The sequence below is a fragment of the Halteromyces radiatus genome, assembly GCF_025201355.1.
Source record: "Halteromyces radiatus strain CBS 162.75 chromosome Unknown BX664scaffold_12, whole genome shotgun sequence".
In the NCBI taxonomy this organism is placed as follows: Eukaryota; Fungi; Mucoromycota; class Mucoromycetes; order Mucorales; family Cunninghamellaceae; genus Halteromyces; species Halteromyces radiatus.
Window position 1 is genome coordinate 120,177 of NW_026251698.1, and position 18,069 is coordinate 138,245.

Genomic DNA, 18,069 nt, shown 5'->3' on the forward strand with positions numbered 1-18,069 from the left:
AATGAAAATGAATCTACAAAAATAAAACAGTTGGTTCGGTTAGTAGGAAGTTGAGTCAACCACATAAAAATGGGTCAGTCTTGCCAAATTGGGTCATCATTGTCAAAACGATTCAGCTTCACCAAAGTGGGTCAGAATACCTTTTCTTTTTCTGACTTACCAAATGGTTCCGAAATGTCCTTTATAAAGTTTTGTAAGCCACGAGATCCACATTCTGAACAAACTTGAGACGACCACCATTCATCCACATCCACAAACCAGAAGAAGAGTTCTATCTTCGTGCTTGCTTGATCACCTTTCGAAATGACTGGACAAGTCCAGCCTAATGTTCTCGACAGTAATCGGTTAAGACAGATAAAAAAAAAAAAAAAAAAAAAAGACAATAGAAAAGCTATCTTGATCTGACCAATCAGAATGGAGATAGGTCAAAGTTCATATTTTCCATTTTCAGGTACATCAGTAACAAAGTATCATCAAAGTAAGTAAATCTCATTTATTTATTTTTTTTTATTATTATTCTGTTGGTAATGAAGAAACTTGAGATTGTTCTACTAATTAAAAAAAAAAGAAGAAGCAAGGTTTATAGTGACTGACTGATTCTTAAAACAAAGTGTATAAAGTTTAAATAAATGATTAACATTTTGAGTGATTATAAAATGTGGAGATCAACAATACTTAATCAATAGATAAAATAGAAATTTAGGAAATATATAATATATATAAATGAATGGATAGCATGTTGAGATTTCCAATAGTTCGTACGTGTAACCTATAAGCCAATCAAACATATGCAAAATGTAAGCGTAAAAGTCTCCTTTTTTTATTATTATTATTATTATTTCTATTCCTTTGCTCCTTTTCTTTTTTTTCAATTGTGATGATCTTTTCACTCGTTTGTTTTTTGTTATTACCCATTGGTATAATTGCTGCTAATAAGGTGAAAAACTTGGTTGTGTTTGGTGATTCTTATTCAGGTAAAACTCCAAAAATTACAATAAAATTGAATTTCCGCATATCCAACCCTTTTTTCTTTTCTTTTTTTTTTTTTTTTTTAAAAAAGATGTTGGTAACTTTCAACGTTGGACGAATGGACCAGTATGGAGTGAACATGTAACAGCTGGATGGAATGCTTCATTACATAGTTTTGCTTATAGTGGTGCTGTTTGTGATAATGCCCTTTTTCCAAACAATACTAGTACTTATTACAATACACCAAGTATTCAAGATCAAGTTGAATTCTATTACCAACAACATATGAACTTGGATCCTAGTGAAACTGTTTTTGCTTTTTGGGTGGGAGTCAATGATATTCATCATGCCTTCAAAGAACAACCAGGTAACTCTACTTTTTTTTTTTTTACTCATTTATATATTAACTCTCTTGTTTGAATAGTAGTTCCTGACTTTAATATTATCTCTAATTGTGTGATTGAACAAATTGTAAGTAATAAATAAATAAAAAAAAAGTATGTGTATCTCTTATTTTTTTTTTTTTTATTTTATAGAAAATTATACATAGAATATTCAAAGCCAATCAAATCATGTTAATCAATTTACCACCAATGGAATTCATGCCTTATTTTGTGGAATCTACCATGGCAACCAGTCGGGGAGCAGCCGTTCGAATGGTGAATAAAGGATTGAAAAAACAAGTGGAAGAACTAAACAAGAAATATCGTACCTTGGAATTGGATTTGGTGGACATACATTCATTATTATCCGATATGGTAAATGACCCTACTTCATTTGGTATTAGTAACAAAGATCGCGCCTATTGGGATGATTGTCAAGGAGATTGCAAAGGATTGGAAATGGATGATTATCTTTGGTGGGATCGTACACATTTAACTGGACGTAAGTTTCAACAAAATGAATCATTCATTCACTCAATTTTTTTTTTATTATAGGTGTCCATCATGTTATTGGGAATAGTATTTTGAATGCTGGATCATATTATCCTCCAACTTCAGTCAACAAAATCAAGGTAGAAAAACTTCTTTTTGCTTCAGAATCCAATATCCGATCTCCTATTTATCGCGCACCACCCAACACTGGTATGATGAAGCAATTGATCAATGAAATGGATACGCCTCATAACGATCCCGTTCAATCATCCATCGACAACGAAGAAAAGAAACATTCTATTCGATTATGGATTCCTCTATTGCTGATGATGACTTTGGCTGTGACTGGTGGTTTGTTTTGGATCAAGAAAAGAAGAAACAATCGTGGTGAACATCAATTATTGAAAAATGAAGATACGCCATAATTTTTTTTTATTTGATTGACAACCCCTTTGATTCTCACTATCCGTTCATGCGCATACTTACTCATTCTATTTGTTGATTGTATCTTCTCTTATCAGCATCTTTCATCTATACTGTTTTTATTTATTTATTTATTTGTTGTTTGTTTCGCGTTGTTATTATTATTGATTTACCTATTATGTTAGGAACTATTTTCATACCATTCAAATAAACCCTTTTTTTTGATGAACCCATACGCCTTCCTTTTATGGTATCGGATGATGATCCTTCAATCATGTCAAAAAAAAAAAAAAACTTTGTTCTTTGTTTTGTTCATTTCCGAATAGTCATTCCTTCCTACATCGTCCAAAAGGTCAATCTTCTTTTTTTTTTTAAAAAAAAAAAACCCCTGTCTTTTGTTCTACAAAAAAAGCAATCGTCATTCATTTAAGTCTGCAGTATAAATACAGCAGTAATAAAATGTCCATCTTTGATTTTCTCCTTGATTCGTGATTTTTAATCGCTGGACATCGTATCAAAACGCAATCAATATCCATTTATTCGTAAAAATATCAGGTATGATACAGGTTTTTTTTTATCATAAAAAAGGATTGGAGGCCCACACACACACACACACATACATATATATATATATATATATATATATAATGTAGCATAAGCATGAAAGATGATAGATAATATTTACAAAAAAAAAAAAATACTTTATTTGATACTTGTTGTTGTCGGAAGGGGGGATCATCTATGTTGTATTCTAATCTAGAACATAACAACTAAACTATAAAGTCATTCCTTTTTTTTTTCCCTAGTAGTTTTTTTTTTTTCCTTCTTCTTCTTCTTGTCTTTCCATCCACCTGATATTTTCATACAACAGCTAACAACGCTAGCAACACCTTCTTCATCTTGTCAAAGTATGTTGTCACCCATCATCAATCATCTTACCTCTTCCAATGTTCAAAACATGCTTCATCATGATCCATACAAGTCGAATCAACAATATAATCTTGATCCTATTGAATGGGAAGAATCCATGGTATCCAAGCTCTCCATTTCGCCTATAGTACCACTTATTGACCTGTATTTCCATTTCCAAGATCTTCCATCGTTTGTCAAGCACCCAGATTTTGATCATTTCGCGTATTGTTGGATGGAATACCAATATAATCTTGTTGTGAGTAAAGATTTCGTTTGTCGACCCAAAGTGATATGCTGGCTTGAATCCATGTCAACTCAACTAGTATCCATTGTGACAAGGTACCCTACTGATTATCCACAAGAAGAAGAAGATCCAGAAGCATCCACTCGTCATATCAAGGCAGCCTATCAACGTCTGATCCATCATATCAAAGTCCTACACAAACTGCTTCATCTATTTGAACAAGGTCGTATCATTGGTCAGTCTCCACAAGAAGTCGCTTTGCCATTCTATAATCAAATCCTTGAATTCAAATTAAATCAACAATGTCCAATATCCGCTCCTTCATTGGAACAATATGTTACCTCTTCAAATGTCATGCCATTGACTACCACATCTTCGTTTCGATCCTTGTCTTGTTTGGAAATGATTCCATACTTGAATGATTCTTGTGCATCCTCTCCACATGTCCATCCATTATCATTGGTCTTACCATCCCCTCATCAGCAACAACAACAACCACAATATCATGATCATTATGGTCTTTTACCTTGGTCCACACCAGTCACACCTATTGGCACCACCATGACTTCACCTACTACCTTTTGGTCTTGTCCTGTTAGTCCTTCATACCATCGTAATAACCATTGTATACAAAGCAATTCATCACCATCCATTAAATATGAAGAAGAACCAATCACTCCTATGGAATTGGAAGTACCTGTATATCCCAAATTGGAAGATTACCAAATCAGTAGCAACATCAGTACCAGTAGTAGCAACATCACCAACAAAAAATATCATGATGATGAAGATGATGATGATGATGATAGTGAATATCAATATAGTCAAGATGATGATGATGAAGAAGAAGAAGAAAAAGAGAATATGGATAAATGCCGTGCCCAAAAAGAATCCAAATTTGCTTTTGTTGACCCAAAAAAGAAAAAACAAAGAAGACCAAATAGAAAAACATCAAGACAGACTAAAAGAACCATTGCCAAACAAACAATATCAGGAGGAGGAAGAACAGCCACATCGTATGATGAAGAAACCACCCATTACTTGAAAACCCTTTTCTTCAGTATCTATAGTCGCCAAGATAAATTGACCAAGGAACAACGCCGTCAAGTAGTAGAACATACTGGGTTAAAGCCAAGGAATATCACTTATTGGTTTTCTAATCATAAACGTCGGTTTCATTCTGCCTTGCAATTGTTCAAGAAACTATTGGTGGAAAGTGATGGGAGAATTCAAACTTATGATGACTTTTTGATATGGCGACGTGAAAATGGTTTATCGGAAGACATGGCGGATAATGACTTGATAAATAATAATAATAATAATAAAAAAAGCATATGATATTAGTTAGATAAAAAAAAAAGTTTTTTTTTTTCTTGTAACATACACGAAAATGATATAATAAAAAAATTAAAAAAGAAAATCTTTTTTTTTTTTTTTTTTGCCCTCAATTTTTTTTTTTTCTTTTTTGTGATTCGCCCCATCTCTCTCTCTCTCTGCCCCACACGCACGCATGCGCACACACACACAACAAAAATTGTTTGAAAGATCGCTTTAAGATTTTGGTCCAATCATTTTATTTGAAGACCAGCGCATGATCGGCCTTTCTTTCTTTCTTTCTTTCTTTTATAACCTATCAAAATTAAGCATGATCCAGTTATACATCAAAACGTTGATATGAAGATCCCATCTTATTGGTAAAAAAAAAAAAAAAAAAAAAAGATATGCTCACTTGACAATGAAACTAACTTTCTTTTTTTTTTTATACGATCAAGTCCAGTGCAATCATCTTGACATGCAGAATCATCATTCGTTTGTTATTTGTTTTTCTTGATGTAAGTGGGTTTTTTTTTGTGTCATACAAAAAAAAATAATCCCTTATTTTACGCCTTAATCTCCATTCTCTTTCTTTTTTTTCTTTTTTTCTTTTTCTTTCTTTATTTATTCAAACTTTTTATAATAATGACTCAACAAAAATCATCTATTCGATTTGTATGGATCCCTGTTTGTCTTGGATTGACACATTTGACATTAAAAGGGCATATTCTACGACCCTTCTTTGAACAATATAGTTGGGCACATGCTTTGATGCTTAGTGTGGTGGGTACCTTGATATCTATGATCGTGGCATGGCAAAATATCAGAACTCCTTTGATGTTTATGTATTCTTGTTTCTTTAAACCTCTTGGGAAACATCAAAATCAACAAAGTAGATTGGAATCCTTTTATCATGATCAAGCTACTAGTAAGTTTTATAAATCTTCTTTTTTTTTTTTTTGGTGATGAACGCGTCTTTTCTTTTTTTTTTTATTATATTTAGTATATGATCATTCACGTGGACCATTACTTAGAGGCCGAAAGACTATGTTGAAATTATGTGCTGCTCAGTTGAAGGATCAAATTGCTAATGGAACAACACAAGGAAAACCTATTTGGATTGATCTTGGTGGTGGTACAGGTAAAAAAAAAAATCTATTTTTTTTTTTTAATATTTATATATTCATCATCATTATTTTTATAAAAAGGTTGGAATATTGAACAAATGCATCAATCATTTCCTGTGGATCAATTTGAACATATCTTTTTGGTGGATTTGACTCCTTCTCTTTGTCAAGTGGCTCAAAGACGTTTTGATTTACGTGGATGGAAAAATGTCACTGTTTTATGTCAAGATGCAAGTACTTTTCAAACTCATTTTCCTTTGGAAGGTCGTGTTCAATTGGTAACCATGTCTTATTCGTGTAAGTTTCATCTTTTTTTTTTTTTAAATACTGACTTTTTTTTTTGTTTTGTTTATGATGTATTTCTTAGTATCTATGATGGATATGTATTACCCTGTAGTGGACAGGGTACAATCTTTATTATCACCTGAAGGGATTGTAGGTGTTTGTGATTTTTATGTATCAGGTCGAACTGTCCCTAAAAACAATCATCATGGAGTGGCTCATTACAATCGACAATGCAATTGGTTTACTCGTTACTTTTGGCAAATGTGGTTTGATCTGGATCATATTCAATTAGGACCTGGACGTCGTGATTATTTGGAATACAAATTTGGTACCATCAAAAGTTTGAATCGACGCAACCATTTCATTGTACCTTATTTGATTCAAATCCCTTACTATATTTGGTTGGGCTGTCCAAAATCAGCAACAACAACAACATTATATGAAGATGATACTTGTAGTTCAACTAGTAGCAAAAGTGGAAGTACATCACCCATATTATCATCATCATCGTCACCTTTAGTACCAATATCACCTTCTTTGTCTCCTATGGCGTATCAACAAAAACAATGGCGTTTAGATTATGACCCCGAACTGGCTTGTCATACCCAATTCCGATCTTATATTTATGCTTTTACTTGGGAAGATCCTCGTGTTGATTTGGAATTCCTTCATTTATCTAAAGATGATGTACTTTTTGTCATTTCTTCTGCTGGTGATAATGCTTTGGAATATGCTTTACAACAACCTAAACGTATTCATTGTGTTGATATGAATCCATGTCAGGTAAAATATTTAAATAGGCAAGGCAAATCAATTATTTATTTTTTTTTTTTATAGAATCATTTGTTAGAACTCAAATTGGCCAGTATTTCATCATTACCTTATGAAGACTTTTGGCGTATGTTCGGTGAAGGTCGTCATCCTCTTTTCCAAACTCTCCTCCATGATCTTATTTCACCTCATCTTAGTGGCTATGCATTCCAATATTGGTCTCAACATAGTGACCGGTTTTCTCACAAGTTTTACAAGACAGGTTATTCTGGATTGGCATTATCCATTTTTGAATGGTGGGTTCGTATGAATGGATTATCCAAACCAGTTCATGATTTATGTCATGCTGCTACCATTGAAGAACAACAAGCTATCTGGTTACAACATATTCGTCCTGCCATGTTTTCTCCTATGATTCGAAAAATATTAAATAATCCTATGTTCATGTGGAATGCTCTTGGAGGTAAAAAAAAAAAAAAAAAAGAAAAAAAAAAGATATTATAAAAGGGTATTGACTCGTTTATTGTAGTTCCTATGAATCAAATGAACATGTTTTTGGAAGAATGCACAACACAAGAATATATTGAAAACACATTGGACCCTATTTCCTCACGTAGTCTTCTTCGTACGGATCAATACTTCTACTATTTGTGTATGATGCAAAGGTACCATCCTGATAGTTGTCCTTCCTACCTGACACGTCAAGGTTTTGATAAATTGAAACAACCTGGTGCATTGGACTGTTTCCGACTTCATACTGATTCGATCTTGAACGTATTACAGACATTCCCTGATGCTTATTTGACACGACTGGTAGTGATGGATCATATGGATTGGTTTGATCCTATGTCTCATGACGAATTGGTCCAAGAAATTAAACACATGGCTCGCGCGTTACAACCTGGAGGTCAAGTCTACTGGCGTAGTGCGGGCACAAAACCATGGTACAATCGACTCTTTGAACAGAATGGTTTCCATGTAGAAGCTCTTGGTGTACGAAAACCTGGCGAATCTATCGATCGAGTTAATATGTATGCTAGTTTTTATAGAGGGACTTTAGTATAGTGATTTTTCTTTTAGTTTTATTTATATATATATCTTGTTATATTAGTTATTAAAACGTGTAATTAAAAAAAAAAAAAGTTGGATGACCGTTTAGTTTTATTTTCAATCCATGTTGTAAGTAGATTTCTACATGATTACTTTGTATAAACAATGATATGATGATAAATCCAATTGTATGTTTATTAAAACAAGAGTATAAAAATAGAAGAAAAAAAAATAAAATAAAGTGGTAAAGAAAAATATGTATAAAAAAAAATAAAAATAAAATAAAGCTGAATGAAACTAACTGTTTTCATGTAAATGGAAGAAGGATCACAAAAAAAAAAAAAAAAAAAAAAGAAACAATTGCCAAAAATACTGTAACAGTAAAAATAGATAATGATAAAGGAAGAAAAAAAAAGTATGACTAACTAGATGTAGAAGAGGGGTGATTGCATTTCATAAGTCTTTGATATCTTGAAGTTTTGAAAAATCATGGCTAATAATAATAAAAGAAGGCAAGTTAATCATCTATTTTCACAATCATCCTCTTTTTTTTTTTTTTTTTTTTTTTTTTTTTTTTTTTTTTTTTTTTTTTTTTTTTTTACATTTGCCGATGAGACATTTCCAGAGGCACCAATAGCAGGGGTCTTTTTGACATTGTTGGTAGCTACAGCACGACGAAAGGATGAAGAAGGTTCATTTGGTAAAGTAGGAGTCACTACACGTGATGAAGATGCCAACATACGACTACTTGAAACACCTCCGGTTGCACCAGCAGTATCAACAAGTTCTTGATCCTTATTATTATTATCCTTAGCTTGTTTCATCTTTGATTCCGATTGTTTGCGAGCTTCATCCGATTCCTATAATAAAATAAAATAAATAAAAAAAAAAAAAGGGTCCATTTGTATAACCTTACATTTAATTTGAACATTGTCCAATCAAATACATAATCATATTGATAACCTTCTCGAAGAAATAGATCACGGAAGAGTTTACGAAGATAGCCATAATCAGGTTTATCATCAAATCGTAAGGAGCGAGTATAATTGAGATAAATAGCGAATTCACTTGGAAAACCACGACATAACAATTCAGTTGGAGTTGTCATCTTCTTTTCCATAATACGATCATATTTTTGTTTTTTGGTAGCAGCCTTCAATCCTTGCCAAGGAAGAGAACCTCGACAGAAATACATCAATACGTATCCTAATGATTCCAAATCGTCGCGTCTTGATTGTTCTAAATAATTAAAATCATTCAATTTAATAAGATTTGATTATTTTGAAAATAAAAAAAAAAAAACTTACCTACGCCCAAGTGAGTATTGATACTTGCATATCGAGCTGTTCCTGTCAGATTTTTGTTTTCCTTGTATGGGATATGCAAATGTGTTCGAGTATCACGGAACTTCTTTGCTAAACCAAAATCGATGACATTTACTTGATTTCCACGTTTGCTGATCCCCATCAAAAAATTATCAGGTTTGATATCACTATTATTATTATTAAAAAAAAAAAAGAGATTAGTTATCTATTATAATACATTTGATGATATTATTTTACCGATGAATAAAGTTTCTTGAATGGATATATTCGATGCGAGATAGCTAGAATTTAAAAAAAAAAAAAAAAGGTATCAATTCAATCAATGCCGGTCATTTGAAAATACATCCATCACGATAATGTCCTGCCGATCGTCAGTCAGTAAAAAATTTACCATTTGATCCGCCAATAAAAGTACAGTTTTCAAACTGAACTTGCGTTTGACAAAATTAAATAAATCCTCCAATGAAGCTATAATAATATATATAAGTAAATTGTTTGATATAATTGATTTTTTTTTTTTTTTGACTTACGTCCTAAAAGATCAATGACCATAGCATTATAATCACATTCTGTTCCATACCATCGAACAAAAGGAATACCAACACCACCTGATAATGATTTGTATACTTTGGCTTCATATTCTAATTGAGGATGTTTTGCTTTGACTGATTCCAATTTAATAGCTACTTCTTCATTTGTAACAATATTGGTACCTATAAGAAAAGAAAGAAAGAGAAAAAAAAAAAAAAGAAGAAGAAGAAGAAAAAAAAAGATGAATTATTATTATTATTATTATTTTCTATATAATTATATAAAACTATTATGAATTTTTTTTTTTTACCGAGATAAATATCACCAAAAGAACCAGATCCGATCTTTCGACCAATACGATATTTGTTTCCAACTCTTAAATCCATAGATTGAGACATGATATATTGAATAAAAGGATGGTAATCGAATAAAGTCGTTGATTTCTTTTTTTCCCTTTAAAAAATGAGTTGTTAATGTAAAAAAAAGGTAATATAAAAACAAAAAGATAAAGAGAAAAAAAAATAGATGGAAAGAAACAATGAAGTAAGGAAAGAATAAATCAAAGAAAATAACAAAAAGAAAAAAAAAGGGGGAGCAGGAGGAGGAGAAATAGAGGAAGGAGGACAAAAGGATGATATAATGAAAGGAATAAAAAAAGAGAAAAGGTAAAAAGAAAGAAAAAAAAAAAAAAAGAAAAGAAAAGAAAAAAAAAAAAACACTCACACACGAGGAGATACGGAATTCAACTGCAGAGCGGGGCAATGCAATTTTTTACAGTCGAGAAAATGTCGGCTTAGGTTAGTTAAACATAGGTCACCAAAATGGAAAATGGGTCAAATGAATTTTAATTGGGTCAAGTTTTTCAATGTGGGTCAACTCCGCGAAAAAGTGAGTCCAAGATCATGATGTATTTCAGTCTTTTTTTTTTCTTCTTCTTCTTCTTAACATCAGTCTTTTTTTTTTTTTCTCTTATCTTTATATCTATCATGGCACGTACCGTACAAAATTTCATCAGAAATAAAAAACTACAAAAACAACAAAAATTACTGCAACAAGAGCAAGATGCTGATACAGACGATGAACAACCAGGTATGTTACTTTTTATAATTCTCTTTCTGAATCAACTAATATCATTTGCCCTTTTTTTCCCATTATTTGGTAGCGAACAAGCGACAGAAAAAAGCTATTTCTAAACAGACTACCAAACGACGCCAGTCTAAGGACGAAAAGAAAGAAAAGCAAACTGCCAACCAAGGTCGAAAAGAAGCTCTTCAACTAGAAAACCCAAATCGCAAACCGTGTCCCACATGTATCGCTGCTGGGCGTCATGAATTGGCAAAAACTCATTCACGCTCCTCAAGTAATTTATGTCCTGATCAGAAAAAACGACAAAAGGTCAAGAACGAAGAACTTTCTGGTGCTCCTCTCCGAACTCACACGATCAAACATGGCCTGTATGGTTTACTCCTAGATATGACCGATGACGAAAAGACTCAGTTTGTTCAAGGTGTGGAAACTGTTGTGGACTTCAATCGCCAACTTGTGATCAAGGGTCATCTCTTTTTATTATATTTCTTCACATATCGTCTTGATGCCGGGTTACCTTTGCTCTCATGTTTCTTTCAACAAGCTTTCTTCTATGGTATCTTCCAGTTACTACTAGGTGGCAAATTCACCAATCAGTCGACTTTCGATGCTGCAACACGTGATAATATCAATTTTGTGTTTCGTCGATTTATCCAGCAATTTCCTCTGGCACGATGTGAAAAGGTGTCTTCCCCTATTGGTCGATCTCCAATTGCTTTCAGTGGTATTCTATCCTCAACAGCGCAAACCTATTCAACTCATCTCCTTTCTCATGTTGTCGAAAATTTTGATGGATTCTATATAGCATATTTACAAGGCCGCCTTCGACGCATGATTCCTGTAAGTATATCTACAAGAACAGTAAAGGCAAATCAGTACAAATCTTCTCCTTCTCATCTCTCTTTTTTTTTTTTTTTTTTCCTCGTGTGTAGGAACTGGCACAAAATCATGCTATGCGGTTTGCTCACTTTGTTTACCAATCCACCGTCAATGATGACAAGTTCCCTCCAGTTTGGCCAGAAATTGAATACGATTCAGCTATTGACGACAAGCTCAATGAATCACTGTTGACCATCATGGATGAAGCAAGTACCGAATGGAACAATATACATGAATTGATTACTACGGAAGAAGCTCGACGTCGAAGTGTACAAGCATCTCGTGGCTCGTCTATAGCTAGCTCATCGACAGACCCACTCCCGGAGTCAATGGACATCCCGTCTCCAGCCTCAAGTGTAGGAAGTATAGGTATGACACAACTGGACCTTGAAGCACCAGATCCTGTACATTCAGCGAAATCTATTACGACTGCAACAATCTCCTCCTACCCAGAATTTTTCTTACCTGTCATGTTTGATATCTTACGCAAGATGGAACAATGGAATCAAATAGACTCTGAACTACCGGCCATACCTCAGAATGAAGCAAAACGCACGTGGACATATCATCTTTTATCTGGATTGCCTGAATGGACACGATTAAACCATCGCCGCCGCTCATCGTTGACTCGCGCTATTACAAATATTATCAATGAAGGTGTACGATTTATTCCACAGAAATTACCTGCTGGCTTCAGCGATGAATCTATTATGCATATACAAAACGCCATTACTACAGCACAAACAGAGATTCGCGAAGGAAGATTTGCACCACCAGTATATCTGACAAAGCAGCAAGCAAGACTATTCACTATCATACCCATTCCAAGACTCACACGCAAATATATACACATCGATCATCAATCTCTTGGAACAATACTAAAACATTTTGGTCTAGGACGTTTGGCTAGTCCATCTTCTACACCGATCCCACCAAACCAGCCTCACCCGAATTTTAATATGTTTGACTTGCGGAAGCTTAAAAGGTAAGAAAAAGGAGAAGAATGATCTAGTACTAATCTGGTTTTGTTTCATTGAACTAGACATGGAATTTTCGAAAACAGTTTTACGACAGATGGCTATGCAACCTCCTTTCCCTTCAAAAAAATAGTGAATCAAGACCGATTGCCTTCTCTTTCGATTGACGATATTACCAGTGAAGATATGCAAGAATGCAAGGTATGGGGGGTAGACCCTGGGGTTACTGAAGTCTTCGTGGCTGTCGACAATAGCGATCCTTCCGAACGACACCAGGTACGAAAGTTTTCCTCAGCAGAGTATTACATGAAAGCTGGATATAAGAAAACGAACAACACTATTTGTGAAACGAAACAATCTCAAAATATCGATCGACTTGAATCTTCATTACCGTCGCCCAAAACAAGCAGTATGGATGGTATACAATTGTATATTGAACGATTACTTGATGTTTTACCCCAATTGGTCCAATTCTATGGCACTGAAATACAACGGCTGCGATTCCTCAATTACATCGGGAAACAAAAGGTACAAGACGAAAGGATAAATATCTTCGTTAATGGCGGCAAGAAATACAATCCGGATCCTGATCATCATCCAAGTGAAGCAGTTGTCATGGCTCGAACTAGAACAGATGGAACGACACGAAGAAAAAGAAGACGTCCACCACCGCCATCCTCTTTTGACGATCAACTACCACCATCCTCATCTGATGATCAGCTGCAGGCTCCATCTACAGCAAAGGAACCAAAATTGTAAGTAATCTTTTTTTTTTTTTTTTTTTTTTTTTTGGTAGGATCGAGGACAGATAGACAAACACCTTTTTTTTTTTTTTTTTTTTTTTTTTTTTTTTTTTTTTTTAGGAACAAGTGGAAAAAGCTTCCTTTCAGCCAAACACCAAGCAATATAACCACTGTCGTATGTGTAGGGGATGGATCATTTGGAAGACGCATGTTCAGAGGGAAAATACATGGTCTAGCAAATATTTTTCGGAAGCTTCTTCGCAAGGCAGAACAACAAGGAAGATTGATAGTGGCTAACATCGATGAATATCTCACTAGTCAAGTTTGCAGCAATTGTGGTACTAAGTCCTTGGAAAACATAAAAGTTGGTGAATCTAAATTGCATGCCGTCCAATCATGCACAAGTTGTGGACGTGTATGGCAACGGGATCATAACGCAGCTCGCAACATCTATTCTCTGGCGATGAACTTTATCAAAGGTGGATCTCGACCTTCGGTGTTCTCTCGGTTGGATCAATAATCCGGATAACAAACATCCGCGACGGTTAAACGCTCACGTTGTAAGTAAAAAAAAAAAAAAAAAAAAAAAAAAAAAGTAGGATTTGAAGGCTCTCTTATTTGGAAATATCTGGTAAGTGCATGATTGACCCAATTTGGCAAGATGAATCCATTTTCACTTGTGTGATTTCATACTAACGTCCCATTTCTATTTTGTAGGCTCATTTTCATGTATGCTGACCCAACCTTTTTTTCTCAACAGTACTTCAAAGCTTTCACTGAATACACAACTTTTGTCTGAGAAAATAATAACAAAAAAAAACATAGTCACCACCTTTATATATATACATTAAGAGATCTTTACTTCTTATTCTATATTGTTATTAAACAATAAATAATATCTTTTTTTATACATAAAATATTATTATTAATAAGTACTAACAATAGATAATATACATTTTTTTAAAGTGAGATAAATATTGGTAACAAAAATGAACATATATTGTTGAAAGGAGATGTCAAAATTATAGATACACTTCGTAGCACAATAGAATTCTTTTTGATTATATAAAAATATTTAGGTATTTCCTGTTTAATCCAATTATTATTTCTATTGTTCAGATTACTTTGGTATTAAATCATGAATTAATACCAATTATATTATATATATATATATATATATATATATATATATTGTATCTTCTTTCTATATTATATAAACTGATCGAGATGAACAAAAAAAAAAAAAAATGCTATCAAAAATATAACATTTCATCAATAATATATTTTTTATTCAGGATATATATACAGATAAAGATTGATTCTAATCTATAGTCAATAATAAACCTATTGTGAAGGTAATCTATCCTTGATAAACTTGGCAATATCTTGGATTTCTTCAGGATTAGCAGAATGGGCAAGACCTCGATACTTTTTAAAAGTTACATCATATCCATATTGTTGAAGTCGTTCTGCTGATTCTTCACCAAATTGATATTGCACTACAGAATCCATATCTCCATGACACATCAAAATAGGTGTTTTTTTGTTGGCATCCGATCCCATCTATACAAATAATAATAATAATAATAATAATAATAATAATAATGATAAATTATCTTCCTATTTACCATTCATTCTTACCATTTTCATCTTATCTGCCATTGCTAACCAACAACTACAACCAATAATGCCAGATAACTTGTATTCTGAAGTCAAACCCGTTAACAAAGACATAACACCACCTTGAGAAAATCCTCCAACTAAAATTCGATCTGCTGGAATACCATTATCTACTTCTTGACGAATCAATTGATTGACTGACAAGTAATAAATGATAATAATAATAATAAAAACCATTAGTATATAACATATGATGACCATCCAACATTTGCTATTTCCAATTACCTGAAGCTAAAGATTCCAGCATACCCTTTTGATCCTCATCCTTCAAACTTGACTTGTCCAATCCAGTAAGATCAAACCAAGCTAGATATATATATATATAAAAAAAGAAGAAGAAGAAGAGATTAGTATCGTTGTCCTTATGAATATATAATCATACAATGAAATAAAAAAGAAAGTCAACTATACCTGGCATTTGGAATCCAGCGTTCAAAGTAATAGGCTTTGCAGGACTAGATGAATAGATTTAATAATAATAATAATAATAATAAAATGAATAAAAAAGAAGAAGAAAGGAAAAAGGGGTATATCTTACGCGTTAGGGAGGACCCATTTAACATAGGGGAAGAGACCAGAAAGTTCATCAGCAAGGAAAGACCAACCATGACCAGAATCACCTAAACCATGGAAGAAAAGTACGGTTGCAGTATGCTTTGCCTTTGCACCAACAACAACCGAAGTCAATGCACTTGTCATCCTATCAATAAAGGGGGGTTACTGTTGAGAAAAAAAAGAGAGAAAAAAAATCGTTCGGCGTATTAAAAAAAAAATAAAAAACAAAAATCAAATGATCTAAAAAAAATAAAAGTTTTGATTTTGTATAGTGTGGTATTTTTAAATTTTTAACCGGAAGTTGGAAGAAAAAGTGAAAAAAAAAAGATTTACTTGCATAGCAAAAGAAAAATGAGGTTATCCTATACTGATACATATTTAACTTAAAAAAGGTGATGATATTTGTTAGAAAAGGAAACTTTCTTTTCTACTGGCTGCTGTTTAAAAAAAGAAGTGACTCTACAAATATGCAACGGCAAGACAAAAAAAAAAAAAAGGGGAATTAGTGGTTGACGGGTTTCACACTTTTTTTTTTCTCCTTCTTATTCTTATTTTTTTTTCCTTTTCTTCCTAGTTGTTATACCATCTTTTTTTTTTTTTTATCTTTTCTGTATCCATCATGTCTATACTAGATATAAGTTCTACTTTGAACTCTAGTAATGAAGATGATATCATCAGTTTATTTAAACTCATCGAGAAAGATCCTACTGGTAAGTCAATATATACTCTACATTTTAAAATAAAATAAAAAAAAAAGAGAACCTTAAACAGAGACAAAAAAAAAATATTAACCTATGTTTTCCTTTATATATATAATTACAATATATAGTACTATCTTTGGATGACAAGTCAACATTAGTGGATTCTCTTTTGACACAATTGATGAAAGCTAATTGGTCAGAACAAAGTAAGTTCAATAGTAAAACTTTTCTATACTTAAAAAACTAAATTACCTCTTTTTTTTTTTTATAAATACAAAAAAAAAAAAAGCCAAAACTGTTGGACTACAAACACTCAAACTATTAGGTCGAACAATTGAAGGTTCAGAATCTCTTTTTTCTGAAAAGGTAATATAATAATAATTGATCAAAATAGTAATTGACTGATTTTTCATTTATATATATATATTATAGGGTACCAAAGTATTATTGAAGATGTCTGGATTAGATTCAGTAGATACATTTCAAGATACTGTGTTAGCACATGAAGCCCTCAAATGTTTAGCCAATTGCATTTTACTTGATGAAAAAACAAAATTATATTTAGAAAATAATAATGGTGTAGCCAACTGTGGACGTCTTCTTCAAATCAAATCAAATTATACCATGGATGTTCAATTCTTGATTTGTCGTATTTTATTTTTCATGACTGTTAATCGTTGTGATATCGTGAAACAATTAATGGATTATGACATTGCTCAATCTACGGAAAAGGTAAAATACTTAAATAAAAAGGATGTATAATATAGATATATATATATATTTATTTATTTTTTTATGATTTTATTTAGATTTTATTAGAAAATGTACAAAAGATCAAGACTGGAGAAAACTTGAATATGTCTGCTCCTATCAATCCTGTTTCAGTGGTTAATGAAGCTTTGAAAATGTTATTCAATATGATGTTAGCTTATGGTCGACAACAACAACAACAACAATCATCATCATCTTCTTCTATCTCAGCACCTGAATATTTTAGTCAATGTCTTTTACCTATTTTTCAAATCATCTTTCAAATACCACCTCCTCAACCATTACCATTATCACCACCCCATTCGCATGCGATTCATGCTCTAATGCAATATCCATACTCAGTCATTCTGCAGATCTGGCGCGAACACAATAATGCGATTTTCAATTCACCTGACCTTACAGTGGAACAAGGACGTGCGTTTGTGACCAAGAAAATGACGGAACTGTTACAAGAATCCTTGATGTTTTTGATACCCAATGATGATCCTGATGAACAAGGACCTCCTGATCGACAACAATATAACGTTGATGCTATCTTATCTCCCATTATTCTTGTCATACGAAATCTGGCTCATGGTGATATTCATCTACGACCTTTGATTGCCAATGCTTTATTACCTCAACAAAGGTAAAAAAAAAAAAAAAAAAAAAAAAAAAAAAAAAAAAAATTCTCATCTTGTTTATATATATATATAGTGATCGAATGAAACCTGTCAATCAAGGAAAAGGATTATCTGCATATTTGATTCGACTGATGACTTGTACTATGTTACCTCAAACAAGAGATGCAGTATGTGAAACTCTATTTGTACTTTGTGATGAAGAAGGTAAAAAAAAAAAAAAAAAAAAAT

The 18,069-nt window shown here is 32.7% G+C and overlaps 7 protein-coding genes across 7 annotated transcripts; 5 read left to right on the forward strand and 2 right to left on the reverse strand.

Moving 5' to 3' along the window:
* The first annotated feature begins 855 nt into the window (after nt 1-855).
* On the forward strand, nt 856-2,149 carry BX664DRAFT_47045 (uncharacterized protein). Its single transcript, XM_051549597.1, has 4 exons — nt 856-974; nt 1,061-1,336; nt 1,394-1,440; nt 1,506-2,149. The coding sequence occupies exons 1-4, from the start codon at nt 878-880 to the stop codon at nt 1,905-1,907; spliced, it is 822 nt and encodes a 273-aa protein (XP_051395780.1). The 5' UTR covers nt 856-877; the 3' UTR covers nt 1,908-2,149.
* A 908-nt stretch (nt 2,150-3,057) lies between these two features.
* On the forward strand, nt 3,058-4,791 carry BX664DRAFT_343918 (uncharacterized protein). The gene has a single exon (XM_051547382.1). It carries the CDS (start codon nt 3,178-3,180, stop codon nt 4,759-4,761), a length of 1,584 nt encoding a protein of 527 aa, XP_051395781.1. The 5' UTR covers nt 3,058-3,177; the 3' UTR covers nt 4,762-4,791.
* Nucleotides 4,792-5,508: 717 nt separating this feature from the next.
* BX664DRAFT_367349 (uncharacterized protein) lies at nt 5,509-7,985 on the forward strand (the record flags this gene model as incomplete). Its single annotated transcript, XM_051548565.1, has 6 exons — nt 5,509-5,665; nt 5,741-5,878; nt 5,946-6,161; nt 6,232-6,932; nt 6,987-7,383; nt 7,450-7,985. 6 exons carry the CDS (start codon nt 5,509-5,511, stop codon nt 7,983-7,985), a joined length of 2,145 nt encoding a protein of 714 aa, XP_051395782.1.
* Nucleotides 7,986-8,321: 336 nt separating this feature from the next.
* BX664DRAFT_343922 (casein kinase I like hhp1) lies at nt 8,322-10,511 on the reverse strand. The gene is made up of 8 exons (XM_051547383.1): nt 10,137-10,511; nt 9,826-10,008; nt 9,687-9,763; nt 9,533-9,576; nt 9,278-9,462; nt 8,887-9,209; nt 8,573-8,830; nt 8,322-8,463 (listed from the first exon to the last, which is right to left on the reverse strand). Exons 1-8 carry the CDS (start codon nt 10,222-10,224, stop codon nt 8,458-8,460), a joined length of 1,164 nt encoding a protein of 387 aa, XP_051395783.1. The 5' UTR covers nt 10,225-10,511; the 3' UTR covers nt 8,322-8,457.
* Nucleotides 10,512-10,792: 281 nt separating this feature from the next.
* On the forward strand, nt 10,793-13,878 carry BX664DRAFT_287598 (uncharacterized protein; the record flags this gene model as incomplete). Its single annotated transcript, XM_051541754.1, has 5 exons — nt 10,793-10,915; nt 10,989-11,752; nt 11,845-12,776; nt 12,834-13,523; nt 13,632-13,878. Coding segments are annotated over exons 1-5 (2,736 nt in total), but the record flags the coding sequence as incomplete, so codon positions are not given.
* Nucleotides 13,879-14,773: 895 nt separating this feature from the next.
* BX664DRAFT_343933 (Phospholipase/carboxylesterase/thioesterase) lies at nt 14,774-16,063 on the reverse strand. Its single transcript, XM_051547384.1, has 5 exons — nt 15,730-16,063; nt 15,603-15,646; nt 15,417-15,497; nt 15,153-15,328; nt 14,774-15,074 (listed from the first exon to the last, which is right to left on the reverse strand). Exons 1-5 carry the CDS (start codon nt 15,888-15,890, stop codon nt 14,856-14,858), a joined length of 681 nt encoding a protein of 226 aa, XP_051395785.1. The 5' UTR covers nt 15,891-16,063; the 3' UTR covers nt 14,774-14,855.
* Nucleotides 16,064-16,322: 259 nt separating this feature from the next.
* BX664DRAFT_47124 (guanine nucleotide exchange factor) lies at nt 16,323-17,876 on the forward strand. The gene is made up of 5 exons (XM_051549598.1): nt 16,323-16,456; nt 16,576-16,653; nt 16,737-16,813; nt 16,880-17,179; nt 17,257-17,876. The coding sequence occupies exons 1-5, from the start codon at nt 16,366-16,368 to the stop codon at nt 17,848-17,850; spliced, it is 1,140 nt and encodes a 379-aa protein (XP_051395786.1). The 5' UTR covers nt 16,323-16,365; the 3' UTR covers nt 17,851-17,876.
* The last annotated feature ends 193 nt before the right edge of the window (nt 17,877-18,069 follow it).

Coding starts and splice junctions, on each gene's coding strand:
- BX664DRAFT_47045 (XM_051549597.1), top strand. CDS start 878: ATGATCTTTTCACTCGTTTGTTTTTTGTTATTACCCATTGGTATAATT. Junction 975..1,060: donor GTTTGGTGATTCTTATTCAG/GTAAAACTCCAA, acceptor TTTTTAAAAAAG/ATGTTGGTAACTTTCAACGT. Junction 1,441..1,505: donor ATTGTGTGATTGAACAAATT/GTAAGTAATAAA, acceptor TTTATTTTATAG/AAAATTATACATAGAATATT.
- BX664DRAFT_343918 (XM_051547382.1), top strand. CDS start 3,178: ATGTTGTCACCCATCATCAATCATCTTACCTCTTCCAATGTTCAAAAC.
- BX664DRAFT_343922 (XM_051547383.1), bottom strand. CDS start 10,224: ATGTCTCAATCTATGGATTTAAGAGTTGGAAACAAATATCGTATTGGT. Junction 9,764..9,825: donor GGTCATTGATCTTTTAGGAC/GTAAGTCAAAAA, acceptor ATATTATTATAG/CTTCATTGGAGGATTTATTT. Junction 9,210..9,277: donor CAATACTCACTTGGGCGTAG/GTAAGTTTTTTT, acceptor TTAATTATTTAG/AACAATCAAGACGCGACGAT.
- BX664DRAFT_343933 (XM_051547384.1), bottom strand. CDS start 15,890: ATGACAAGTGCATTGACTTCGGTTGTTGTTGGTGCAAAGGCAAAGCAT. Junction 15,647..15,729: donor AAATGGGTCCTCCCTAACGC/GTAAGATATACC, acceptor CTATTCATCTAG/TCCTGCAAAGCCTATTACTT. Junction 15,498..15,602: donor CGCTGGATTCCAAATGCCAG/GTATAGTTGACT, acceptor ATATATATCTAG/CTTGGTTTGATCTTACTGGA.
- BX664DRAFT_47124 (XM_051549598.1), top strand. CDS start 16,366: ATGTCTATACTAGATATAAGTTCTACTTTGAACTCTAGTAATGAAGAT. Junction 16,457..16,575: donor CATCGAGAAAGATCCTACTG/GTAAGTCAATAT, acceptor TACAATATATAG/TACTATCTTTGGATGACAAG. Junction 16,814..16,879: donor AATCTCTTTTTTCTGAAAAG/GTAATATAATAA, acceptor TATATATTATAG/GGTACCAAAGTATTATTGAA.